Source organism: Chinchilla lanigera, unplaced genomic scaffold (genome assembly GCF_000276665.1).
Source record: "Chinchilla lanigera isolate Chin_1 unplaced genomic scaffold, ChiLan1.0 scaffold00066, whole genome shotgun sequence".
Lineage (NCBI taxonomy): Eukaryota > Metazoa > Chordata > Mammalia > Rodentia > Chinchillidae > Chinchilla > Chinchilla lanigera.
Window position 1 is genome coordinate 9022775 of NW_004955467.1, and position 27288 is coordinate 9050062.

Sequence of the window (27288 nt, forward strand, 5' to 3'; positions counted from 1 at the left end):
AGAGCCTCTTTCAGTTATCTGTTGACATACAACAATCACCCCAACACCTAATAGTCAAGCAGCTTTTTTATTTTTTTATTTTTTATTTTATTTATTTATTTATTTATTTATTTATTTTGGTTTTTTGGTTTTTCTCCGGTACCGGGAACCGAACTCACGACCCTGCGCTTGCCAGGCAGGTGCTTTGCCGCTGAGCTAAATCCCCAGCCCCAAGCAGCTTTTTTAAATTTTTTTTTTTTTTTTATGATTCTGTGGACTGGTTGCTATTTTTACCTCACTCACACAGCTGCATTCAGCTGGCAGGCTGGGTGAACAGGAACACCCAAGGTCTCACTAGCAGGTCTGACAGTGAGCTCTGGCTACTGCTGGGTGCATCTCTATGCTCCTTGTGGTCTCATCCTCCAGTGGTCTAACCCTATTTATATGGTGGCCTCAGGGCAGCATTCCAAGGGGGAAAAGGCAGAAGCTGAAAGGTCTTCAAAAGACTAGGTGCCAGATTTATGGCACATTCTATTCGTCAAGGCTAGTCACAAAGCCACCCCAGACACAAGGGACAGGAAAACAGACACAGCTCTTAATGGGAAAAGCAACAAAGCCACATTACAAAGGAAATAGGGGCCATTCAACTGTCACCACATTAACAGACTTTAAAGAGAAGAAAGAGTGTGTGGTGGGACACGATGGGGTTTGAGCTTTGGAAAGATCTCTGGAAACAAATATAGAGAAACATCTGAAGGCCACAGTGCCTGTAAGTAGACGGTTAGATGGCTGCTGCTGGGGTCTAAGCAAGGGGTGATGGCAACTTGGACTAAGGTGGTGGGCAGCAAATGAAAAAAAGTAGGTGGATGAGAGAGATACTTAAACAAAATGACCAAAGCTTGGTGATTGGTTGATAAAGGAAGATGAGGGCAAGGGAGGTGTGAAGGATAATAACTAGGTTTCTGGAGTTGAGCAAAGGAAGAGGTAGGAAACACTGCTCCCAGTTTGGTATTAGTTCATCAGTTCGGATTCCGGAAGATAAACAGGCTACGCAGCAGGTGACAGGATATACAGATCTGAGGCTTAGAGCAGTCCCTTGGCTATCAAACAATTTGGGTATATTTACATACAGTAATAAAATCTACCTTAAAATATGAAAGTTTAGCCGGGCATGGTGGCACACAACCTGTAGTCCCAGGACTTGGGAGGTTGAGGTAGGTCAGTCACTGCAAGTTCAAGGCCAGCCTAGGCTACATAGTGAGTTCAAAGCCAACCTGAGCTAAATGAGACACTCTCAAAAAAGAAAAAAGATTACGTTTTCTCACCAACTGAAAATAGTTAAAAATGTGACCCACATCTTTCTAGTGGAACGTCCAAAAAAGTTTTTAATTATAACAGCTTCAGTGGTATACAGTTTCCTCTAAGTGGTCATGAAGACAACACACAGTTCTGAAATGTTTGCTTAAAATTAATGGTACACCCTCTCACAAAAGACTGCCCTCTAGATTTTAACAATTTAGTTAAAAAACAAAACCTGCTTTACAGGACCTGGGATAAGCCAGTAAATGCATGGGTGTACAGAAGCCCATCTTATCTCAACCAAAAAAGATGGGTGTTGAAAATATGTACTGAGAAGTTAAAGCAAACATAATATAGAATGGGAGTCCAGGAAGATAATGACAGCTAGTACTTACCTGGTATTTAATGTGTACCAGGTACTATTTGTAAGCATCGTACATATACAGGCTCTTTCATTCCTTACTATTATTGTCCACACTTTGTAGATGAAGAAATCAAAGCCCAGAGAAATTAATTTGCTCACAGTCTCACAACTTCTGGTAGAGGTTATGACTTGTACTCCAGCCTCCACAACAGAACCTGGGCTGCAGGTGCAGGAGAGGTGGTAACGAGGCAGCTGTGTGTAGGTGTCACATCTTGAGAGAATGTGGGCTGTGAGTACCATGTCCTGTTTACCTGTGGGGGAAGTCAGACCCTTGAGTCAGAAGTCATGCTGGGCTGCTTTGCTGGAGCCATCATAGTGTGTAGGTGTCCACATACTCCAGAAGGAAATGATTCCCAGCATTCCTAGTGGCCACAGTCCTGAAATCAAAGTCCCTCTTTAGGCTAAGGTGTCAGCTGGAGTTGTACACTTTGAGAATAAAATTTGGGAATCTAGGTTTACAAGAACATCGTGTGTGTGTGTGTGTGTGTGTGTGTGTGTGTGTGCACGCGCAAGCGATAATGTGATTGAGGTCAGAAAGAGAGTTACTACCCAGTAGCATCCAAACATCCAAGAGCTCATTAAAGGCTGGGCAGAACAAGCAGTACAACTAGCTTATGAACTGTGTAGGGTTGTGAAACAGTGAGCAACTGACAAATGGGAGTAGGGTATTTGGGGACCTGGGGATTTGCGCATGGCACCATTTAAGAGTGTGGGGGTGAAAGAGTTTATCGAAGGGGCAATGGATGATATGTGCCCAGGGCAGTACTGGAATTGCCTGGTCGCCTCCCTGGCTCCACCATCTCTAGCATTCCGGCCTCGCGCCTCCTCCACCCCCACGCTTGCAGCCGCAGGGAACTGCCCGACAGCCGCGTGACGCCTCGAGGGCGGGGCCGCACTATTAAAAGGAGAAAGAGCCCGCGGCGCCGGCCCCAGGACTCGACCTAGGCCGCACGAGTGCCCGCTCGTCCTGTCCACGGAGTTCGCCGCGTTAGCGACGGGCTCGGGTCCACGGCGGGCACGATGCAACTCCTGGTGAGGGTGCCTTCCCTTCCGGAGAGGGGCGAGCTGGACTGCAACATCTGCTACCGATCCTTCAACCTCGGTGGCCGCGCACCCCGCCGCCTGCCCGGCACGGCGCGCGCCCGCTGCGGCCACACACTGTGCACCGCCTGCCTGAGCGAGCTCGCTGCGCGCGGAGAGGGCAGTGGGGCGGCCGCGCGCGTGGTGCGCCTGCGCCGCGTCATCACGTGCCCCTTCTGCCGAGCGCCCACCCCTCTTCCTCGCGGCGGCGTCACGGAGGTCGCTCTCGACACAGACCTGTGGTTACGATTGGAAGAAAAAGCCCGCGCTGACCGCGAACGAGAAGAGGCGGGGATCCCGGCCAAGGAAAGCTGCGACGCCGATGGAGAGGCAAACGGAGAACAGGAGTGCGAGAGGGGAGCGGGGCCTAGAAGCGCGGGATGGCGCGCGCTCCGGCGGCTCTGGGACCGGCTCCTGTTGCCTGCGCGCCGCTGGCGGCGTCCGCTGCCTAGCAACGGTGAGGGGCGGCCCCCGGAGGATGCCAAGGAGAGCATGCCGAGGAACACTGGGGTGAGGCTGCATCTTTCAGCTGCCACTAACCATTCTTCTTTTCCCCAGTGCTGTACTGTCCAGAGATCAAGGACTTTGCCCACATGACCCGGTGCACGCTGTAACTGAGGAAGATCGAAGCTATAGCAGAAAGGTGGGAGCTGCAGCCTCAGGCGCGCTTTAGTAGAGCGTCTGAAGTCACGACTACACCCTCCCCTACCCTGGGATTGGAGTGTGATGAGGGAGTTGAGCCGAGGGCTGGAGGAACGCCCTGGGAGGTGCTGATGCTAAGCTGGAGAGGGCCCTAGATAAACTCGCCCCCACGTACTGATGGTGCCAGCACCATCAAGATGGAGTAGTCCAGAGATAATGTAAACAAAGCCTACGTTATAGTAGGAAGAAAACAGGCTGTTTGATTTGGCTTCTGTCCAGGGCGCCTGTGGAATGTGGGAGCAATAGATCTCATTTTAGCAGTTGTCAATGGTTTGAAATTGTTAAAAAAAATGGAAGTCATAAGAAAAAAGATGGAAGTCATGTTAATCTCTTCTCTGGCATGTAAGGACACTGGTATGCCTACTGTCTCCCAGTCCCAGTTGTTTTCCAGAAATTACTGAGATGCCTCCCTGTTTTGATTAGGGGCCTTGCTTCATTTCTCAATCTCTCTTCAGCCTGCTAGTGCAGGTATCAGAAGGTCCACTGGACATTTATATGAGGCACCGAATTAAGGCTTATCAAGAACAGGAGGAGGCCAGGCCGGGAATGTAGCTCAGCGGCACAGCACCTGCCTGGCAAGTGCAAGGTCATGAGTTCAATTCCCGGTACCAAAAAAAAAAAAAGAATGGAAGGAGACCCATTTGGTGAAGGCATCACCATTTGAATTTTTGATATTATCTATATTATCTTCACAAGGACACTCTGGCACTACTGGAAAAATATGCTTATATCATTTTAAACTTGTGTCCTACAATGGGACACCATCTGTTGTACGTCATGAATTGCTTAGAGCCATAGTCAGGAACTAGCACTGGTGTCACTGGGAGCTTGTTTGAAGTAGAACTTCAGGATCCCATTCTACACTTAGTCAGACTGCACTTTTAACAATCCCAGTGAGTCATGTGCATACAAGTTTAAGGAGCACTAGTCTGGATCCTAGATGCTCTATGATGTCACCATTTGTAGGTATAATATTTACAGCATGTTATACTATCTTACTGAAAGTTCCAGAGTGACAGTCTAGTGAAGAAAACTTACACTTTTCTGAGTTAAAAATGTGAATTTCACTATAGACCTCAATTTGTTAGGGGTCTCCAAGGTTTATTTTTGAATGATAGACCATAAATGTATCCATTTTAGGGTATAAACATCAATTTGAAAATCATACTTTTGCTATTTTCCTTAAGTCTTAATTTATCTTCCCTTTTGAGAGCCCCTTTCCCTACCCTCTATAACACATAATGTCTGGTTTTATTTGTACTGCTTTTACTTCCTGGTATTTCATGTTTTGTGATTGTCCCAATTCTGTGAGAGCAATGACGTGTTTTTATCTCCAGGCCCAACAGCAGTTGTATAGCATACACTCAATAAATATTTGTTGGATTTATCTCTTTTTTAATATAACCTCAAGCACTAAGTGTCTGGCCTTACTCATTCTCTTAGTGTGTTGGTGAACAGTACATGCCAAGAAACATCTAGCAGTTGAAATCTTTCTCAAGCTATACAAGTCTGACCGCACCCACTTAAAAAAAAAAGTGTGCACCTCCACTTCATAATGGGATTGAATCTGTGGAGCTGTAGTGACCTCTGCTGACTCTTAGGGGAACTGAACAATTTGAAGGTGGAAAGGACAATCAAAAGGAAGGGAAGGCAGTTTCCGATCTTGCAAGATAAAGTACTCCTACTGCCACACTTCTGTCCAAGAGGCCCTTTCTGTAGCAAGGCTACAAGGGCACATTAGGGATCTTGCTGCTCACCATCCCTACACTGAACTCATTACATGGCTGGGGTGGGAAAAAGGGCTTCAATTTTAGAGAATGATCCAAGAGATAAATATAAGGCAAAGAAAACGTCACAAGATTGAAAATTTTCAAAAGTGAAAGATGGATAATATGAAATGGCAGAAATCTTTCTTATCCCTTGCCCCTCCCTCAATTTCCCCCAGCCAAAAATAACAGAGCACACAGAAAGGAAAGTATAATTTATATGTACAACCAATAAACCTGATACAGAAGAGGGGATTGGGACAGACCAGGAGTGCGTGTGAAGAGACTGGGAAAGGGAAGCAAGAAAGTGAAGGGGCAGTGAAGAGGAAGTGGGAGGTTCGCCATGCAAACTGCCACTCCCTAGCCCCTCCTGGGAAGGGGTGTGTGCCCACATCTCCCTCGCCTGCCTCCACTGTGTTGCTCTGGTCCCACAGATATGAGTGTCCCTTGACTAGGCCCCCTGCTTGCATGGCTCTCATTTAGTCTGTATCCAGGCCTTGATGAGGGAGGGTAGAAGTCCCCCAGGAACCTGAGCCCCAGAGTGGGGTCTGCCCCCTTGTCTGGCTCACTTCTCCCACGTTTTCTAGGTTACCTGGGTTCCTAGAACAGGTTGGGGAGCTCCTCTTTGGCTTGAGAGAGTTACCATCCAGCTATTACTTTTTGTTGGGGGTGGTCCTGGTGCCTGGGGAGGAGGGGAAAGTTCCCAACACAAGATGCTGGTACACAGGAGATAACTGAGCAAGTGAATGGCGCCTTTATTCTGAGGCTGAACAGCGATTGACTTTCTCCCTTGTAGCTGTTCCACCCTCCATTTGGGGAAAGGCAGGGGAAAGTTAACATGCAGCCACCCCTCCTCTTCCCTTCTCCCTCCCAGGGCTCATTTTCATCCCTCTCTCAAAGTCCTCCTCTCTTTGAAACTCTTCCCCATGGAAGTCCCTTTAAAGGCCAGGCATGGTCAGTACCCACTTCTGCAGGAGGTGGAGTTGATAATGTCGGCAAAGAGACCAGGGAGGTTCCACCTCTTCCTCCCCACAACCATTTACTGGGAAGCTGTGTATATTTGGCAGTGGGGGATAAAGGTATTTGGAAGACCCTGCTAACCCTCCCATCCAGACCTCCTCACACCAGCACAGTCTTCAAAGCTTGGTGGGAAAGGTGTGTGGGGATGAAGAAAGACAAAGGGCCCTTCTTGAAGATAGAGTTACAGAAGGGCAGAGGGGCGCCTAGCCCAGTGGTGGCCCAACAGGTGGGGAAGGTGGTGGGTTGGCAGCAGCCTCCAGGGCCTGGGTAGGGGGTCGGCCTCGGGACCGGGGCCTGGGTGAAGGGCACGCCTGGGATCCAGTCAATCGTCTATACAGATCACCTCCCCGGCTCGGGGCTCCTTCCGATCCAGCCCGTCTGACACCAATGCCCCCACCATTTCCTTCTCCTTCTTCACCAGCACTGGAGGGCCATTGGTGGCGGCTGTTTGGGACGGGAGTAAGGAAAGGTCAATCCCCAATCACTCCCAAATATCACTTTCTGACAACAACGTATTACTTCTACGTCACCTCCTGACACTTCTGATTTTCCTGGCTATAGGGCAGGAAGACCAGGGCAAACACCTCTCCCTGAGTCCCCTTGCCACATTACTGATGCTCTCCTGTCCCCCTTCTGACTTTGCTTTCCCTTGAGGTGACCCAGATGCAAGGTCAATAGAACCAACTAAAATCTTGGGTAAGGTTTTTGACAATAAGGGTAGAACAAAGCCCAGAACAACTAAATTCCCTACAACGCTGTACACTTCCAAGAAAAACACTGTATACTTGGGCTGGAGGACTTGGGAGCCAAGCAAGAATGAAGCCAGGTGGAGGAAAAATGAAGGAAGCAGGGATTAGGAAACCACCAGCTAACCTGTTATGAAGGACCCTGCCGGCATCTGGCTGTAATTGGCGCCTGCGGCGGCCAGGGCCCCTACGGGCGCGGCGCTGAAGGCCGCGCCGTACCCCGGAGGTGTGGCGTAGGGACCCGGGGGGAAGGCCTGGAATAGAGAGCAAGCTGAGGTTAGTCAGTCCATAGTCTCTGAGAGAGAAGAAGCTGTATTGGAACACGAGCCACACTCCAGAACTACTGAGGGTGTGACAGAGGCAGGGAGACTCACTCAAGGGTGAAGACTGTGGTCTAGCAGGTTGTTTTTCCATATGGTATAGGAGTTTGGGGTGTGTGTATGTGTGTGTGTGTGTGTGTGTGTGTGTGTGTGTGTGTGTGTGTGTGCAAGAGGAGCACCAACAGGGAAAACGAGTTAGGGGGAAAGAGGGTTACCGGTGTGGGGTGAGGCTCCGTGCCCTTGCTGGCCAGCCGGCTGAGGATGCTGCGCTCGGACATCTGAAGGCGGGCTGCGATGGGGGGTATTCGGGACAGCGTGGCTGGCAGGCGGGTCACGTCCGCCTTCATGTCGCTCAGCAACTCCTCCAGCTGGTTCAGAACTGGGGCCCGGGCCACGGAGAAAGAAGGGCAAGAGAGGGAAAGAGAGAGATGGAGCCAGGAAAAGTGACAAGGAGTCGTATGGACAGATGTAGTCAGAGAGAAAAAGGATGATTAAGATGTCAAGGAACCACAGACCAAGTGACAGAAGAAAGTAATAGAAAGTAGAAGAAAAAGAGCAACTCGGGGAGGGGGAAAGGCAAAGTGTCAGGATAAGAGAGAGGCCAGGCCACCACAGAGGACAGATAGAGAGAAAAAGAGAAAGGGAAGATGGAAAAAAGGGAGGTAAGGGAGGACATTGGAAGACATAGGGGCGGGGAGTTGTCAGAACATCCCATACTGGAAGAACGAGGTTTGGGGGTTGGGGGTGATGGGGAGGAAATAGTCAGGAGGCATGGGAAGTGGTCAGTGGTGCCAAAAATTAAAGGAATCAAGGTTTTAATACATAAGGGGGAAAAGAGGTTAAAGGGTCAGCATTACAGATTAAGGAATTAGAACAGGGATCAAAGGGGCCAGGAGTCAGTCACTATACCAGGCAGAGTTAGATGGTTAGAGGACTTTGGGATTTAATCTATAGTTATCAAGGTAAGAGGGTGTGGGGAAAGGTTTGAAGGTCAAAGGGAAGTTTCATAGGGTAGGCTGGGAGAGGCAGACGAGTGGTAGTTTCTGCCTCATGGAAGGAGTGATGATGTGAAGGAACGTGATCTGTGAGATCAAAGCTAAGGACATTTATGGTGTAGACAAAATCCAAGGTCTCAAATTGGGTGACATTAGCAGCATGGCAGGTGTACAGCACAGCCAGGGAAGGAATCCCACTGTGTGGAGGGGACATGCATGTAGGGAAGTCCCTGCTGGGCAGTGACATGAACACTCGCAGGCATGGAGAAGGGTTGGTTTGCACAAGTACTAGAAGCTAAAATTCAACAGGGTGCCAGATGGGTCAGAGTAGGGTTAGAGGTCAGAGGGGGTGGTTCAGAGGGTAAAAGGGCCAGGGGGTGGGAAGATTTAAAGGGGTGCGGGGTGAAGACTTACGCAGCGTTGTGGGCCCTCCCCCGCGCGGGGCCGCCGCGGCCCTTACCCTTGTGCAGGACAGCGTTGGCCGGCTTGTTCCCCGCCAGCGACTCCTTGGAGAGGTGCTGGTGGCTCTCGGCCAGGCACTCGGCCTCGGCGAAGCGGGCGTGGAGGGCCATGGCGGGGTGCGCCGGCTCCTGTGACAGGTTCAGGTAGGCCGCCCGCCGCAGCTGCTCCTCGATCACCAGCGCCTGCTCCAGGAGCTGAAGGCATGGGGTAGGGGTGAAGGCAGGGCTCTGCCAGCCACACGTGAGCAACACGGGGACAGGATACAGCACTGGAGACTCACCCTGCCTTCACTGCTGGCCCATGGCACCCGTATCTCCTCTCCACACCGACCCTGACCCCAGCATCAACCCTGATCCAGGCCAGAGTTTCCAACACAAGGTTAACTTTAGTCTTGGCCTCAACCTACCTTTCCTGGGTTTGGAGAAGATCTGACCCCTCTACTAACATAAGCCCCTCATCAGCCCTATTCCTTTCTTCCCTTATCCCCACCTTGAACCTCCGGGCCAGGAACTTATTTTTCATCTCCAGAAAATTCCCCTTATTGGCTTCAGTTTTAAATGGCTCATTGATAATGGCAAACTGAGCATCGTTCTGGATGTCCTGCCACCGTGCATAGCCATGGCTGCCAAGGAAGGAAGGGGACCATCAAGGAATTTAACAGGGATGGCTTTGGCTGTGAACACTTTTCCTTTTACCCATGATCTCCCCGAAGTGTGGCTCAGCCCCCCTTCCCTGGTGTGGGCTCTTCTCTGTAGTTCCCCTCTCTCTTGAGAGAACCTTGCCATCCTCACACTGTATCAAAGGATACAGGACAATCCCAGCCAGAAGCCAATAGTCATGTCTTCGGTGCCAGATCTCATTGAGTTTCCCTGAGGAAATGGCTGCCCGTTCCTCATTCTGCCACAGCGTGTGAAGCTCTAAAGAGAGGACAACAAACAGAGAAGGCATCAGGGGTTTGCAAACCACATCCAGCCTGACAGGTATGAACAGGAACTTGACAGAGTACTAAAGGCTCCTCTGGAGGAGTGGAGAAAAGCTACACTGAAGGTAAGGAATAAAGTTAGTTACAAACAAGGTTCAAGTTAAGACTGAGATGAAAGGCAGGATGAGACAGCGATGGAGTTAGGTGGTACACTTAAGGAAGTTTTAGAGCAAGGATCAGACTCAGCATGCACCATTTCATTGGAAGGTACTCAGAATTAAAGGCAGCAGGCAGCCTCAGGCAAAATGAGAAACCTCAAGAGGATAGGCAGGTCCCAGTGAGGACCAGACAGAGGTGAGACCCTCCCCCACCTGTGAAACCACCATCAGCGATATTGAACATGAACCGAGGCTTCTCCACCTTCTCCTCACGGCGCCCATTGGACCGTGGCTCATCTCTAGGAGGCCCAGGTCGAAGCTCCCGGTCCCCTTTTACATCGTCTGCTAGGGCAGATGGGATACAGGTCACACCTCAGAACAGCCTCCTTCCATGTCCCAGGACTGACTACCTGTAATGTCCTGGCTTCTCCAACAGCTACCCACCCAGAACCCAGGCATTTGTTCCCCCCGACTCCACCTCCCTGATGCCTTCAGGGACCCAGATGTCCAGTCCTTCCATCCATTACCTCTCTTGCCCAAATCCCCTGTTTCCCCCTCCGGCCTCTCCCTGTGTTCCTGTCCATCCAACGGCTTCTCTTCCCCTCTTTCTCCTGGCGTCGGTTCTGTGGCTGGGGGGGACGGGGGGAGATAGGAAGAGAGGATGTTACCTTATTTCCTGACTCCAGAAGAGGAAACCCCCAAATTCTAACCCCCTCATCATCACTGAGGCCATGCACCCACCTGACTTCTCTCTGTCCCCTCGGTATGCAAGTTCAGGCTCAATCTCTCCAAGTACCCCTGGCACTTCATCATCTAGAGGAATCTTCCTTGGCTCCAGCCGCTCCCCAAGTGATGGGGCTGGGCTGGGGACATCGGCCTGGAGTAGGACAGGAGAGTCAAGATGAGCCGAAGGGCTCCTAGGCACTGGGCTCTCAAGACCTCTGCAGATCCATTTCCTCTCCTCAGGGGAAGCCAGACAGTACGCACCTCTGTTTCCATCTTCTCCCCAATTTTGCTATTCTTCTCTGGCTTTTCATCATGATTTTCAGCTTCATCCTTTTCGAGAGGTATCCTCATGCCATCTCCTTTCTCACTTGGAGCAGGAGTAGCTACAGGGGAAGGCAAAGTGAGTGCTAAGATTTTTAATAAGGCTGAAATGCATTCCAAGGGTTCACGCATTGAAATTTAATCCCCAGTGTGAGGCACTACGAGGGTGGCAACCTAATTGAGTATGGTATTTAGGGAAGGAAGTTCTGGGGCGGGATTAGGATTAGACAAGGTCATCATGATGGAGCCCTAATGACTAAATCCTAGTGGCACCTATGAAGGACAGAAACCACAACACGCATGCACACTCTTGCCATGTAATGTCCTGCACTATCTCAGGACTCTGCCAGCAAGAAAGCCTATACCAGATGTGGCCTTTTGACCTTAGATCTCCACAACCATGAGCTAAGAGAAACTGTTTTCTTTCTAAAGTTGCTCGACCTCATGTATCTCATCCGAGTCATGCAAAACAAACTAATAAGGAAGGCAGAGGTTCCCCGATCCTGGCTCCTGACTTCATTTCTATTTGTTCTGCCATCCCTACTCCTGATTACCAGGTTTAGAGGTGCAAGGACTGTTGGCAGCAGAAGCCTCAGGAGTGGTGGGAGATGTTTTGGTAGGAGAGGAGGCTCTGGAGGAGCGCTTGGAATCTGCGCTGGGGTCAGGCATCAGCTCCGGCATTGACCAGCGTCCATTGATGTGCTCAAACTCCTGCACCTAGGGAAGGGGTGTTGTAGGGACAGGGGTCAGCTGCAGGCATTAGACACACAGGAAGCTCTGGTCCCCTGTCTACACCACCCTGAGCACAAAACCCAGGAACAGAAGGCAGAGGAAGAGAAGAGCCTAAGTGGCTAGAGTGATTCTCACAGTAAGGGACACTGATACCTTCTTCTTGACGAGAGACATAACTCCAATGCGGGTCAACACCTGCTGGCGACTCAGACCCTCCCGAGGGACCCCATCAGCAAAGGTTTCAGAGCCGTCTGCCCCAGGCTCACACAGATGGCGCATAAACAAAGATACATATGCCCTGAGGAGCATGGGGGTGGGAGGAAGGTTAGGAAGCCTGAGAAGGTAAATGAGGCAGTGAGAGAGGCACAGAGATTACTGAACCCCTGAACCTTGACTCCCCAAGTGCCTCCAGGACTTCTCTACCAGGCCTCTCAACTTACCAGCCCTCCAAATCTTAACTTCCCCATCTAACTCGCCCTCTACCCCTCTGCATCTCCTAGGCCTCGGTACTGTACTCCATTCCTAGGCCCCATCAGTCAGCTCTTCATCTTTTCCACCAAGTTCCTCCTGCCAGGTTATCATGGCCAAGTGCGTGTGTGGCTAGGCCAGCCCAGGAGAGGGTACTTCCTCAACTGCCTCTCCCATGAGGGAGGACACCAGGCCTCTGCTCTAGGCTTGGCTGAGGGGAGGTAGAATAGGCTGAGCCCACCTCCCAGGAAACCAAGCCAGGATATACTATATGGGCAAGGAACATGGTGATCAGTTGAGTAAGGTCACATCATATGGCGGCCAAGAGGAAGAAAGCAACACCCAAAGTTCTCACTCCTCGTGCAACTCAGCCCTAAATCCCCCGCACTCACTTAAACTCCTTTTCAGTCTTGCCCCTCAGGTCCCGCACCAGCCACTGTGTGGTGAAGGCATCCTGTGGCGGCATCCCCCAGCGCATCACAGCATTGAGGAAAGCCTTCCGTTGACGGGTGTTGAATCCCAGCACCTGAGGGTGGGGCAAGGAGGCAAAGGCTATAAATGACCAGGATCTCAGGTCTTGGTCCTTTCTACCCTCAGTGACCCAGACATCAATTTCCAGTGCATTATCTCATCCCTTCACCCAGGGCCAAGCCCTCGTTCTCTGCTTAGAGAACACACAGAGACCTGGGCCTAACTCTCACCTCTATGTTGCCACCCACTCTAGCCAGCAGCGGAGGCAGCGGCTTATCCTTTTCATTTCGGAGCTGCCTTTTTGACTGTCGACGCCCTGAGGGTATGAGTGACATCAGTTAATAAATAGTGGAACCACCACCTTCACTAAGCGTCAGTCCTCTCCCATGGCCTATTCCCACAAGATACAGAACACAGAACAGTCTGTGTCATGTTCACTTCTAATTTTCTTCTGAGTATTTCAGAAATACCAACCCCATAAGTCTAAAAGAAACAAGTCATATTGAAAACATAACAGGCAACAGGCAACAGAGGCAGTCAGGACAACCAGTGCAAGGGTAAAATAATGTTACATTTTTGGGTTGGTTTTTTGTTTGTTTTTTTATATTTTTAAAATAGAATCTTACTATTTTGCCCAGAGTTGTCTTGAACTTCTGGGCTCAAGCAATCCTCTAGCCTCAGCCTCCTGAGTATCTCAGACTATAGACATGTGCCACCATACCCAGCTACCTTTCTGGATCTAAAAGCATCTAAGCCTACATGGTTATACACTCCAATTTTTTTTTTGTGTGTGCCAGAAATTGAACCCACGACCTCATGCTTGCCAGGCAGGTACTGTGCTGCTGAGCTATATTCCTGGCCCCATACACTCTAAATTTTAACAGTGGAGAGATTATAGACATTTATTCTTTTCTTCTTTTTTTTTTTTTGAGACAGGGTCTCGCTATGCAGTTCAGGCTGACCTTGAGCTCACTTTGTAGCCCAGGCTGGTCTCGAACTCACAATGATCCTCCTGCCTCAGCCTCCCAAGTGCTGGGATTACAGGCGTGCGCCACCGCGCCTGGCTCTTTTCTTTCTTTTAGCATTTTTATTTGTATAAAAACAGTTGGGCTGGACATGGTGGCACACACCTGTAATCCCAGCACTTAGGAAGCTGAGGTAAGAGGATTGCCATGAGTTTAAGGCCAGCCTGGGGTACACAGTCAGCTCAAGACCAGTCTGAACGACCAAGTGAGATCCTGACTCAAACAACAACAAGACAGCTGGGAAGTGAAATGGGAAGTGCTAAGGCAGAAAGTCAGGAAAACTTGCCACCTTCTGGACGCTCGTCAAAATCTTCATCTTCTTCCTCTGAACCCACTGAGTATTCTGACTGGTTATCTGTGAGGGTACAAAGGGCTCAACAATCAGTGATGACATGACACGCGGTGCTCTTTCCACCTGGATTCCTTCCCATGGGGACTTCTCTACCTCCACCCCAGCTTTGGTTCTCCCAGGGACACCAGGTTACTCACTGCCCACAGGCTGACTCTGGGCCACTCATTCTGAACCATCTGTACTCACTACCTCCTTTGGTCTCTGGGCCACCCTAACAGTGATTGAAGAGTGAAGCAGCAGGTGAAGTTGCTATCAGCAGTGAGCCCTGGAAGTCCTCAGGATCCCTCTGCAACCCTGAGGTATTAAATTGTTGGCAAAGCCACTTGATCTTGGAATACTTCCTACTGACCCTGCGTGACACTTTCCCCCTCTCTAGCAGGGGAAAGCCCTGACCTCTTGGCCTCTGTGTAACTAGCCCTGGCCTCCAAGGCCCTCCTCATCTTGTCCTCCTTTCTCATCTCTAACATGCTAAGGCAGTCCTCACCTTGGTCCTCCTGGGCAGCATCATTGTAGTTGACTTGCTTGCGAACCCGCTTGCCCTTTCCTAGGTTCCGGGCTAGGTCTTCTTGCTGCTGCTCATAGTGATGTCTCAGCAGCTTCTCCCAGTAGTCAGGATCCACATTTTCCTCCTGCTTGATGATTTCTCGCTCGATCTCCTCAATCTAGAGGACAACAGAGTGAAGGCTGGCAGCCTCCTTCCTCACCAGTCCTTGGGTGGCATCAAAATTCCTACTCTCTTGCCTTTGCCAAATCCTGCCCCCTCACTACTCCTAGATCCCCTTCTTAGCTCAGGATCAAGTTTCTGAGAAGCCACACATTTCCTCTACCATCTTTTACCTGCAGTGTGCTTCTACTTCTGCATTCTTGCCCTCTTCTCTAAACCCGTCCTCTATTTCTCTGTATCTTCCTCCTGCACTGAAATTAGGAGGTACCCTTCTGTGTTTATCAGAACTCTCTGTGCCAAGTCTGTCTCCAAAGTCCAGTCTCACCTATTAGACTAAGAAGTTGCTTGAGGCCCACTATCGATCTTTGCTGGGGACTATGATGAAAACACAAAAAGTAAGAAAGGGGGGGTCCCATAATTCAAGGTTTGGTAAAAGAATATAATCTTTGAGAGATTACCCAGGACAGATAGGAACTGGACCAAAGCCTCTCACCTTGTCTTCTTCCCGCACAACATACTGTGCCACCTTGAAAGAGCTGAGATACTCATTCATGTTCTGCACATCGGTGTCCTCGGTTGCATCCTGGTTCCGATCCAGCAGCCGAGCGATGGCCTCATTGTCATAGTGAATCACACTGCTGTCCTCCTCCTTGTTCTCCCCTAGTGGAGACAGGGAACCAAAGGGAAATTAGAGTTCCAACCAGAAGCTCAGACACAACTTTAGCAAGGGCAGAGGAAAGGCTCTACACTCTTTCTTTCTTGCAGGGTCCTGGAGGAAAGGTTGTTTCCCTGGGAGCCCATGTGTGGCATTTTTGTTTTGTTTGTTTACAAGGCCACGACTCCTCTAAGGACCACTAAAAAGAAGCCCCTTCTTTCTTTATGGCCTGTATGAAGAGTTTGCATTTTTCCAGGGGGATTGCAGAAGGAGAGCAGAGGCTTGCACTCAGGGAGCAACAGAAAAAGTTCTCACCCTCATTTTCATCCTTGAACAGCTCCTCAGTGCCAAATTTGAGGATGTCATCAAGTTCCTGCTTGGACATGGAGCCTGCCTTGGAGCCTAGCCCGGGCCGTACCACCAGGTGTGTCAGCATCATCTTTCTCTTGGCCACCTGTGTAATCCTCTCTTCCACGGATGCACGAGTCACGAACCGATAAATCATCACTTTGTTGGCCTGGCCAATTCTGTGGGCCCGACTGAAGGCCTGCATGGGTGGGAAGAACTTAGGGTGGGCCAGGGCAGTGGCAGGGAGAAGCAGCCATTGGTTTGGGAAATGAGGCTGGTGAACCCACATCTATGAACACACATCTCCCTGCTGAAAGGTACAGGGGGTATAAGTTCCCACCTGGATGTCATTATGGGGGTTCCAGTCAGAATCGAAGATGATGACAGTGTCAGCAGTGGCCAGATTGATACCCAGGCCCCCAGCTCGGGTAGACAGGAGGAAGCAGAATTGTTGAGCCCCAGGAGCTAGGAGATGAGAATCAGGCCAAGTTTTTCCTATACCCACAGTTCTGTCTGCTGCTAGATGTCCTCTGATTACAATCAACCATGTCCCCAGCTCAAAGCTTCAGGATCCAATATTCCCCCACACCACCTCCTCCCATCCTGGGGACATGGCACAGGTTTCTTAGGCCTCTATGCCCACCAGAGACCAAGGCACCTCCCCCTCACCATTGAACCGATCAATGGCCTCCTGCCTCAGGGCACCAGTGATGCCACCATCAATGCGCTCATATTTGTAGCCTTCATAGTCTAGGAAGTCCTCCAGCAAGTCTAACATTTTGGTCATCTAGGGAAGAGAAAAAAGAAAGGAGTCTGAAATGCCACCATGGTTGGATGGATCTATCTGAACTATTCCTTTACTATAACTGAACCCTAATCCTTACATGTAAACCCCTGGACTGTCTTAAGCTCCCTGGGTACATTTCTTCCCAGCATCCCTACCTTCTCACTTTTCTACATTCTTCCAACACTCTTTTGATTTAAGATAATTTCTCCTAAGACAGAGTTTCTCTGAGACCCATGGAAAGATTTCTGAAAAATCATCCTCACCCACTAGTAAGGTAAAGAAATGGTTGGTACCAAGAAGGCACCCACCCCTGTGGAGCTAAAAGGAGCTGGATTTCAATTTCCAACATCCTTAAGAACCAGGATCAGTGGGCAAAAATGAATACACTACGCCAGGCACTCTTACTGATAGGACCTCCTCAACTGTTATGCAAGAGCAGCCACAGGAAAGAAGTGAACCAACTACAGTCTGGCTGGTGAGGAGAGGAAACAGAAAGCAGACACAGAGGGAACAGAGGCGATGGGGCACCTGCGAGAAAATGAGCACTCTGTGTCCTTGCTCCTTCAGCTTCCTCAGCATCTTCTGCAGCAGCATGAGCTTCCCTGATGACTTAATAAGCGCTCCACCCTCATAAGCCCCACTGGGGAGTTTTGGGGACTCCTGAAAAGGGAGGAGAAAAGAGAAGCGCAGAGTGGGAAACATGTCTCCTTATTCTTGCTGCAAATATACAGCCAAAAGCCCAAATCCAGCTTTCACACCTTTCCAATTCCCACCCCTCTGGAGATTAGGTCCTGGACTTCTGGCTTAGCTCAACCCCTGTGCTCAACATGGCCCTTCCTGGGTTTCCACAGAATCAGGCATTTGAGCGGGTCCCTACTCTTTGTTTACCATAGCAGCCACAGGAAAGAGGTATGGGTGGTTACAGCACTTCTTAAGATCCATCATGATATTAAGCAACGACACTTGGTTCCCACCACCTCGTGAATTCAAGGCCTCAAAATTTCGAGTCAGGATGTATTTGTAGTATTTCCTAAAGACCAGGGTGGGGTATAGAAGAGACATAATAAAGGAAGCAATTATAATATTGCACCTCATCACCAACTCTTGGAAAGCTTCCCCCAAATCCCCAATCGTGGGCTACTAGGTAGAATGCACTACATCTCACTTTTGCATTGGGCTCAGCTCCACTCGAACAATGAGCTCTGTCTTGGCTGGCATGTTCTTAAAGACATCCGCCTTGAGCCTCCGCAGCATGTGTGGCCCCAGCAAATCATGCAATTTCTTAATCTGGTCCTCTTTGGATATGTCAGCAAACTCCTCCAGGAACCCCTCCAAGTTGCTAAGTGCAGGAGGAGATAAAGAAATGAACAGGTTAAGTTCTTTGTCCATAATTCCAGGCTCTATTTTCCACCTCCTATTAATCTTCTGCCAGCTCCCCTTACTGAGCCACTTACTTAAACCTCTCCGGTGTGAGGAAGTTCAGCAGATGGAAGAGCTCCTCCAGATTGTTCTGTAGCGGGGTCCCTGTCAGCAGCAACTTATGATCTATCTTGTAGCCATTGAGAACCCTGAAAAACTACAAGATGGTGCACAGACACGCAGGAGAAACAGCTTATCAGTGTGAAGTGGATGACCCACTGTATTGATGTTTCCCTGTCCCCAGCTCCTATTTCCTTCAGGATCAGAGGGTCCAAATTCTCTAGACTGCTCACCAGAGGTTCCTAGGAACTCTGCCTCCCAGACTGCAAAAAGTCCCCAAAACGTGTTTTGTTTTGTTGTTGTTATTGTTGTTGTTGTTTTTGAAAATGGAAGGCCATAGTCTCAAATTTCTCAGCTCTGGGAATCTCACCCTACCTTTGATTGGTTGTTCTTGAGTCGATGGGCTTCATCCACCACAAGACAGGCCCACCGGATAGAACCAAGTGCTGCTTGATCAATGGTGATCAACTCATATGATGTCAGGAGAACATGGAACTTCACCTGTGCCTCCCTCTGCCAACAGAACATTGCCCATTCAGCAGCCACCTGACACTCATGCACCTACAACTCTGGCTCTCATTCTTTGTCCAGATACTCTGTCCTTATTGTGACTCCCACAGGGAGCCAGTTAGTCCTCCAACTTCAAATCCAAGCTGGGATTACTGACCATGACCCTCAAAACTTCCACCTACATGTTTGTACTGACAGGTCCATGCACACCAAGGAGTACCTACTATGGCGTGCAGAGGAATGAGAGCAGGTGGAATAAAGGCGGGAGAAGGGCAAGTGGGGATAGAGAAACTGAATCTGGGCCAAAGAAATGATAGATGTGAGGATTTTAGAGCATATAAGGTAGAGGGGCTTACCTTCATCTTAAAAGCTTTCTTGCCACCTTTGATGGCGTTGTCCTCAAAGGAGAACTCATTCTCACGAATGATGGCTCGGCTGTCCTTATCTCCTGTGTACGTCACCACGTAGAACTTGGGTGCCCACATCTGAAACTCCCGCTCCCAATTAATGATGGTGGACAGCGGTGCACTGACCAGGAAGGGACCTTTCGTGTGGCCCTGGGAGTCAAGGATGGGGCCCATCAGTCCAGACGTGCACAGTATACATCCCAATCTGCAGCCTGCTATACTCCTTTCTCCTCCACCCCCTGCCCTCTTCCAAGCTAGGCCTCAGTCTCACACACCACCACCACCACCCCCACCCCCATGGGAGCAGAGAATCCAGCACCTCCTTATAGAGTGAGTAGAGGAAGACAATGGTTTGGATGGTCTTGCCCAGCCCCATCTCATCAGCCAGAATCGTGTCAGTGCCCTGGGCCCATGAAAAGCGCAGCCAATTCAGGCCTTCCAGCTGATACATGTGCAGTGTGCCTCCAGTGGCTGTGATAAACCGTGGCTGAGTCTCATATTTCACTGTAGGCTATGGAGTCAAGAAGCCAGAAAGTTCAAGGAAACAGTTGGGGACTCCTCTGGTCTTGATTTCCTCTTCCCTCCTCCCTGATGCTAGTATCAAAAGGATTACAATTCCCCCGGCTATGGTCTGAGCTTAAGAAGTCCTAGTCATCAATCTCTCCCCCTTATTCCTTACAGCAGTACTCAGCAGCACACTGGCTGGTGAAAGAGCCCCACTGAGCTGCTATCTCTAGTACCTCGCTTGCTCTACTGTCAAAATTCCTAGCTAGTCTCAGGGCTGAAGGCTGACCAAAGAGCTACTCTTCAAAGAAGCTGCTGAAACTCTGGGAATTTCTGTCCATAGTACCAGGGAAATATTCAATCATCATGATTCCAGTGATGGGAGAAAGGCCAGCTAAGAGGCTTACATCATTAGTAGGAGAACTGGGAGGTCCATCACCCTGCAGCTCTTTCTTCTTCTTCTTATACTTGCGGGGCTGGGCAGGGTCTTCCCCCATAATTAGTTCTCTGGGAAAAAAGTAGGTCTGAGTGAGGCCTGGTCCTTAGAACCCCTCCCAATTTTCAGAACCCATTCTATACCTACATTCTACTGTCTATAACCTAGAAAATTTTCTCATATTTTCTTTTTCTTAGGCTCTTTATCCTCACCCCCTGGATTTTACCTCAAGAATCAACCCTTCTCACTTGCAAGCATCCTCTTCCCCATTACTAAGGCCTCATCTTATTTCTGTCCCTCATATTGCTACTTTACAACTCCACCCAGTCAACCCATCCTACACCGCCACTGCCCTGAACTCAAGCTTGGGTCTGTCCCTACTATATTCTCATTCCAGTTTTCACGCTCCATCCTTAGACCTTTAATCCATGACCTGGCTCTCTCACCGATGTCTCCAGTAGCTTTGCTTATGGTCTTCATATTCAGGGATGTTCATTTCATCTTCTTCCCATGTAGACTGGTCATAGGGCAAGTCTCTCCACTTCACAAGATAGTGGTAATTCCCCTTTTTATCCACACTATAGAACAAGAGGCCAAGAAGAGGAGCAAGAGTAGGAAAACAGTACAGATCATGAAGAGCAAGAAGTCCTGATAAAAACAAGTATCAGCAAACACGAAGCATTTATCACTTCACCCTCAATGGGAGGCCACTAGAAAGAAGTTTAGAATGGCTGAAGTACTGTGCTTAGCTTTTTCAGGATGGCATCTAAACATCAACTACCACAATATGTCCCCAGAGAGCAGTCCAATGTCATTTGCTCACATAGTCAGTATTTACTGAGTGTTTATAGTGTCTGAGGTACTCTTCCAGGCACTAGATTCAGCAGTGAATGACACAGACAAATGACCCTATCTTCTCATAGAGCTCACATTGTATTGAGGAAGGCAGCAATGAAACATATAGAGCATAACATTAGGCAGTAATTAGTTCTATGAAGAAAGAATGCTTGAAAACACTAGTCCAGACGAAGTGTGCTTCTCATAGTATTTTCAGGCCCACACCCCCAACTTATGTGTCATGTCTTATGCTACTGGGGATTAGAGGCAGCAAAGGCAATGAGGTAGTGCTGGGCTGGATTTTCCTCTTGGTTCTTCCCAGCCCCCCACAGGAAGCAAGGCCAGGAGGTCTGGAGCTGCAACAGGGGTTGTCAAGGTTTGATTTGGCTGAACAAATATCCCTGCCACAGTAACAGTACCATATCCCAGGTCAGCCTTCCCTCAGAGGGAGGGCTCACCTGTGGTTGATGATACGGTGGACAGTCATCCACTCTGGTTTGATGCCAAAACGATAGTACTTCTCCTCCATCTCAGCATAGTGGGGATCTTTCACCTTGCGCTTGTCACTCTTCCCATCATCTTCACCAGAGCCATAGTCCAGGGGTGGGGGCTCGTCCATGTCATTCTTCCGTTGATAGTTTCGGTACATTACCAAGTGGAAGATTTCCAGCTGATTCAGAGAGAGGGAGAAGAAATAGCCCCAACATCCAGAGAGGACAGAGGGGTACAAGGAAGAGGCCCATCAGGGTGAATGGGATGGGAAAAGGAAGCTTTGAAAAAAGGTGGATGAGAGACAAGTAAGTAAAGCCAAAGTAGGAGAATAAATACAATTAAGTAGATGAAATAAAGTCAGAAACCAAGGCCTGAGCAGAGCCATAGGGAGCGAAAAGGAGCAGGAAATGGGGTTAAGATTGAGGAGACTAATAAAATGTGGGGAGAAAATAAGCAAAGAGATGAAGTTTAAGGACAGCTGTGTAACATCTAAGGAAAGAAAACTCACAGAAATGGAAAAGAAAGGAAACTAACAGAGATGGAGGAAAAAAGAGCCCAGGAAAACCACATATGAAAAACAAGGAAGCTGGAAGGCTATAGGACCAGAGGGCTGAAATGAGGGAAAATAAAGGGTATGGAAGCCCAAAGGATAGAGGTGTCAGAAAATGAGAACGACAGCAATTGGGGCCCTAGGGGAGTGGGAAAGGAAGGGCCCTTGTACCTGAAGCTCCTTGGCCCAGGAGCAGTGCCAGTAGGACAGTCCTACCCACTTGACGAAGAACTCTCGCTCTGATCTGCCTTGAAGAGGACGGGCAGGTGGGACATCTGGATTCCCATCTGCCTGCTGTGGGGCTGGCGCTGCCACAGGTGGCTCCCCCCAGCGCCAGTGCAGAATCTTTTGCACACGACCCTTCAGCACTGGACACTTCAGGGAAGGAAAAAAGAAAGAGGCAGAAATAGACTCTTGTTAGGTAGGATGACAAAAGTACAGGAGGGGCAGGGCAGAGAAAGGAAGGGCTAGACATCTGGGCCCCAGAGATGGGTGAAAGAGTCAGGCCTGGTAGAAAATGCTGAGAGGGGTGGTTCTACTCACTGTGCATCGGGGACACAGCCATTCACCGTTGGGGATGTCAGGCAGGGGAGGGTTCAGACAATGAATGTGGTAGGAGGAGATACACGCATCACAGCACAGGAGCTCCCCACCGTCCTTGCACACACGGCAGTACTCCATGTGATCATCCTCTTCCTCCTTCTCCCCTTCATCTTCTCCCTCCTCTTCATATTCTTCCTCCTCCTCCTTGGCCTCCCATTGTACACCCTCCTTCTCCTGCGAGGGCAAAGACAGACACAGAGATAGGAGAAAGAAAGGAAATAAGGAGCGAGACTGCAAGCTAGTGGCAAAGACAAGATGCCTGAACCCCAGAAGTACAGAGTAGACTGGTGGGAACCAAGAAACAGGGCATCCCAGTTTCCAAAAATGTTGATTCTGCAAGCAAAGGAATGAGGGAAAGGACTCAACTAGAATGCTGAGACACCTGTTACTAAGAAACCCAGGCATCTTGGGGTGGGAAGAGGATAACTGGAAGCAAGGAAGCAAGACATGGTTGGATCTCTGAGGGTACCAGGTACTCACACAGTGGGGGCAGCTCCATTTGCCCTCAGGAGCCCGGTCGAGCTCGGGATCAAGGCAGACGAGGTGGTAGGCACGAGGGCAGGTGTCACACAGAATAATTTCCCCACCCTGCTGGCACACCTCACAGTAATCCTGGTGATCCGTCTCGTAGCCATCAACCTCCTCCTCCCCGGCCACTGTAGGACAGCCCAGGACTGTCATTTACCCCAGCGAAGGCAAAGGGAACAAACAAAACAAGACAAGGATTATAAGAGAAAGACAAGGATTCATGGAGGGAGAAAAAGAAGGCTTGAGCAGAAAAGCCAAAATTGGAAACAAGAAAGACAGCAAAGTAAGGAAAGGAAGACAGGCTGACAAAATCACACATCCCTTACCACCCCTTACCTTTCTTTTTCTTCCTTCCCGGTCGGCCTCTCTTTAGTTTCTTGGCACGGACAGGGCCATCAGGCCGACCTGAAGCACTGTGGACACTGCCACTATCCAGGTCTGACTCCTCAGCCTCTGGTTCAGGACCCTCATCACTCTGAAAAACATACTGCCCATAGCCCCATGGCTGTTAGTGAAGCCGACTTGATTTCTCTCCCCTCCCGGGGCCTTGGGCTCCCTGCTCCAGCTTCCCTTGGATGCTCCTGCTTCTGGACCCCAGCCTTTGATACCCACATGTTGAGCAGACAAGGAAATGCTACTCACCGAGCCTGCTTTCTTCCTCTTGCCACCAAGCAGCCCTAGTTTGATTTTGAGGGGTGCCATCTTCTTTCCCCGAAGTTTCTTGCGGCCATCAGGCACTCGGGGGCTCTTACTGCGCCTCTTATGGCCTGGACCTGAGTGACAGTAGGGACAAGGGGAGAAGGACCAGAAGCCATGACACATCCTGGAAGAACAGAGGTAACAAGGGTCTCTGGACTCCTCTGTGGGCTATGGTTTCACTAAGACCCCCTCCATGGAAAGCACTGCTCCTCTAGCGATTGGGGTTGGGAAGGCAAGCACTCTAAATTATTACTTGGAGAGGTGGTCTGGAGGGTGGGGGGACAGTTGCTAGAAGAAGAGAGTTTCCTACCTTTGCCCTCTTTGGTTTTGGCTCTTCGGATGGGTGGGGGCTGTATATCAGCAGCAGGGGGTGGTGGAAGGGTGGGGGGTCCGGAAGGTGCTATGGGGGTGGCCGATGAGACAGCAGCTGACACCTGCTCAGCCACAGCTGCTGCGGCCGCTGCTGCTGCTGCCGCCACAGCAGCTGCTGACCCTTTGAAGGGGTTGTTTGCGCTGAACTCTCTCCACTTGGCCCCAAGAATGGTCATCATCTTAGACATTGGGATCTTAGGATTCTTCTTTGCAATCAGGGGCCTATAAATACAGAAGCAGAAAACTCTTCCCTTCACAGATGGCCTGGGAATACTTCCACCCATCTCCCTATATCAGTTAGTACTATGTATATGTGTTACGATTCCTGGATGCACTATCGAAAAAAAAACATCAATTTAGCCTGGCGTGGTGGTACACATCTGTAATCCTAGCACTTGGGAGGCTGAGGCAGGAGGAGCCCCAAAATTGTAAAGCCTGGGCTACATAATGAGTTCAAAGCCAACCTGAACTACAAAATGAGACCCTGTCTTGAAAAAAACAAAACCATACACACAAAAAAAACCCCCATCAATTTAAATAATAAATAAGTAAAAAGCTTAAAGAAGAAAGAAAAGGTTTGAAAAGTAAATGAAAAACAAAATAGGTTTTAAAAGCACAAAATGTAGGCTGGGCATGATAGTGCACGCCTATAATTCCAGCACCTGGGAGGCTGAGGCAAGAAGGATCAACAACAGTTCGAGGCCACCCCGGGCTATACAATGAGTTCAAGGCCAGCCTGAATTATAAAAGCAAGACCCTCTCTCAAAAAACCTAAGGAAAAAATGGAACAAAATGTAAAAAGGAATAAAACCAACTCAAAATACTTTTGTATACTATTTCACAGTTCACTTTTCATACATTATGTCTGATTTTATCCTCACAAGAACTCTCTTGCTCTGTTCCATGAGACCTGAAGAGACAGGCCACACTGTTCTGCTCTGGGGGGGATGCTAAACCTGAGGTCACATGTGAGCCCTGGTGCTGACGAAAGTGCCATCTTTAGAAGTGAGATAGGTGAGACATTGTCAAGGAGAGCTACCAGTCGACACTCCCTTGGTACCAGGCACCAGCTATACTTGGGCTTTGCATTCATTATCCTACCAAATCTATACACCCTTAAGAGATATGTACTATTATTATTCCTATTTTACTGATGAGAAAGCTGAGCATCAAAAAGTTAAGTAACTTCCCTAAGATGAAACCAGAGCCTGAAATCTCAGCAGCTGCTACCAGGGGGCATTGAACTACTATGTTAAAATGCTTCGCGCAAGGTCGTGAGTTCAATTCCCGGTACTGGAAAAAAAAAAACAACAAAAAAAAAAGCCTCATGCAGGCCAGACATGGTGGTGCACACCTGTAATCCCAGCACTTGGGAGGCTGAGGCAGGAGGATCACACTGTGAGTTCAAGGCCAGCCTGGGCTACAAAGTGAGTTCAAGGCCAGCCTGGGCTACAAAGTGAGTTCAAGGCCAATCTGAACTGCATAGTGTAACCCTATCTCAAAAAGATTTTTAAAAAAAATTTAAAATAAAATACCTCATCCCTAAAACACAACTTGACTATTCTCTACTTCAAAAGCCATTGTAGCCGGGCATGGTGGTGCATACCTGTAATCCCAGCCCTTAGGAGGCTGAGGCAGGAGGATCATTGGAGTTTGAGACCAGCCTGAGCTACAAAGTGAGCTCAACGCCAGCCTGAACTGCATAGCGAGACTGTGTCTCAAAAAGACCAAAAAAAAAAAAAAAAAAAAAAAAAGCCATTGCAGCTCAGGCAAAGTGGACCTAAGGAAATGGCAGGGGACTTGGTAATTGCATGGTAATTCTGGAACACTGACAGTATCTCCCAGGATAGTCTAGAGAGGTCAGAGTGGGAAATGGAACTGTTGGAGCAGGAGGGAGCTCACTATATTCTGCCCTCACTATGTTCTGTTGTTAGAGTTCCCTCACCTGACACAGATCTCCACCCTCTCCCACGCCCCGCAGAGAAGGATTCTTAACTAGACAAGACTGCCTTGAAATTAGATGTGAAATTGGGTATGTATGTGTTGAAAATTTCTCTGGAGAAAAATTTCTTAGCTTTCATCAGGTTTCAGAGGAGTCCAAGGCCTCCTTAAAATTAAGTGTCTGCTGGAAAGGGTGCCCATCCCACTGCACCTCATGAACTGGCTGAAGGCTTTGTAGTTGGTGAGTGTGTGGTAATCTTCCTCGGAGAACACATGTTCCACATCCTCCAGGCCCCAGGTCAGAAGCAGGGTTGCTGATGACTTCTGTTCCACCTGCTGAGCGGGCAGTTTTGGTGAGGTGAGTGCTCCCAGCAACCCCATGTGCCTCAATGTCTACCCGCCAGCTTCTCACTCCCTCTCTAGCCCAGTCCCTGCCCTTTGCGAACTTCAGCCCGAACTTCAGCCCGAGGCAGCTCTCCACCTCTCTCGTGCTTATTCCTCACCCTCACTCCCTAATTCTACTTACCTTTTGCCCACCGTCTCCCTCCCCCTTTTTTCTCCGCTTTGTCTTCTTCTCCTTTTTTTCTCGGTGCTTCCGTCTTCGTTTCCGACCTGGTCCAGTTCCATATTCACTGCCTCCGCTCTCTGACTTCTCCCGGTACTCATCTCTCTCTGAGCCAAATTCTTCCTCACTATCCTAAGGAAGAAAAATCAAAAGAAAAATTCATCCTTGCCATGTGCCAGGAACTGTTCTTAGCACATAACATGTTTTTTCCTCTTTAAATCTTCACGGCAATCCTATGAGATGGCAACTCAATTGTTTATCCATTTTTTTGTGGTTTTTGTTTTTTTTTTTTGTTTTTTTTTTTTAGCCAGGCTCTCGCTACATAATTTGGGCTGGCTTTGAACTCACTATGCAGCCCAGGCTGGCCTCAAACTCATGGTGATCCTCCTGCTTCAGCCTCCTAAGTGCTAGGATTACAGGTGTGTACTACCACACCCAGCATGTTTATCCATTTTTAAAGATAAGAAAACTGTGGCATAGAAAGCTAAATAAATTGCTCAGGACAGAGAACTGCTAGGCTCCTAATTCATGTAACCTTCCTCTCAAGACAGAGAACTGCTAGGCTCCTAATTCATGTAGTCTTCCTCCAAGCCTGTGCTTTCAACCAGTTCTCCCTGCCACCAGGGCAAGTAACATTAACAACTAGGCTCGTCACTAGGTTGTGGAATGTGAGGCTATGGTCCCACAGCCACATGATATGGGGGTAGTGGTGGACCAAACTTTCCTAACTTTGGGACACCTCCTACTCTGGTAACCAGGAGCAGAGAAAATGTTAGTCCCTCATCTGGTTCTCCTGAGCCTTGCCACAGTTTGGAATTCTTGACACTCACAAGTTTCTTGCGTTTCCTTGGTTTGCCTGGCTTGTTCTCCTTCTGTTTCTTGGGTCCTCGTTTTCTTTTCTTCACACCCAATGCTGAAGGCAGCAGTCGAATGTCATCCTTAT

At 49.2% G+C, this 27288-nt stretch overlaps 2 protein-coding genes across 11 annotated transcripts; one reads left to right on the top strand and one right to left on the bottom strand.

Annotated features, from left to right (window-relative positions):
• Positions 1 to 1337: 1337 nt before the first annotated feature.
• Chd3 (chromodomain helicase DNA binding protein 3) lies at positions 1338 to 27288 on the bottom strand (the record flags this gene model as incomplete). Of its 10 annotated transcripts, none has more annotated exon segments than XM_013522059.1 (39): positions 1338 to 1953; positions 7144 to 7270; positions 7552 to 7715; positions 8792 to 8987; positions 9283 to 9415; positions 9602 to 9710; positions 10087 to 10218; positions 10401 to 10502; positions 10615 to 10750; positions 10861 to 10982; positions 11475 to 11637; positions 11806 to 11950; positions 12513 to 12646; positions 12822 to 12907; positions 13903 to 13971; positions 14453 to 14630; positions 15126 to 15292; positions 15603 to 15834; positions 15976 to 16100; positions 16305 to 16422; positions 16951 to 17082; positions 17311 to 17452; positions 17588 to 17761; positions 17877 to 17998; positions 18277 to 18414; positions 18768 to 18968; positions 19138 to 19329; positions 19730 to 19829; positions 20205 to 20336; positions 21054 to 21265; positions 21809 to 22012; positions 22181 to 22414; positions 22721 to 22896; positions 23105 to 23255; positions 23411 to 23541; positions 23778 to 24061; positions 25992 to 26113; positions 26307 to 26477; positions 27176 to 27288. In XM_013522059.1, coding segments are annotated over 39 exon segments (6053 nt in total), but the record flags the coding sequence as incomplete, so codon positions are not given.
• On the top strand, positions 2114 to 4894 carry LOC102028733 (putative uncharacterized protein FLJ38447). Its single transcript, XM_005399449.2, has 2 exons — positions 2114 to 3239; positions 3341 to 4894. Exons 1-2 carry the CDS (start codon positions 2723 to 2725, stop codon positions 3394 to 3396), a joined length of 573 nt encoding a protein of 190 aa, XP_005399506.1. The 5' UTR covers positions 2114 to 2722; the 3' UTR covers positions 3397 to 4894.

What these genes read in the sequence shown, in the direction of transcription:
- LOC102028733 (XM_005399449.2), top strand. Translation starts at nt 2,723, where the DNA reads ATGCAACTCCTGGTGAGGGTGCCTTCCCTTCCGGAGAGGGGCGAGCTG. An exon ending in GCGTCCGCTGCCTAGCAACG is followed by an intron (nt 3,240 to 3,340) that starts GTGAGGGGCGGC and finishes TCTTTTCCCCAG; the next exon opens with TGCTGTACTGTCCAGAGATC.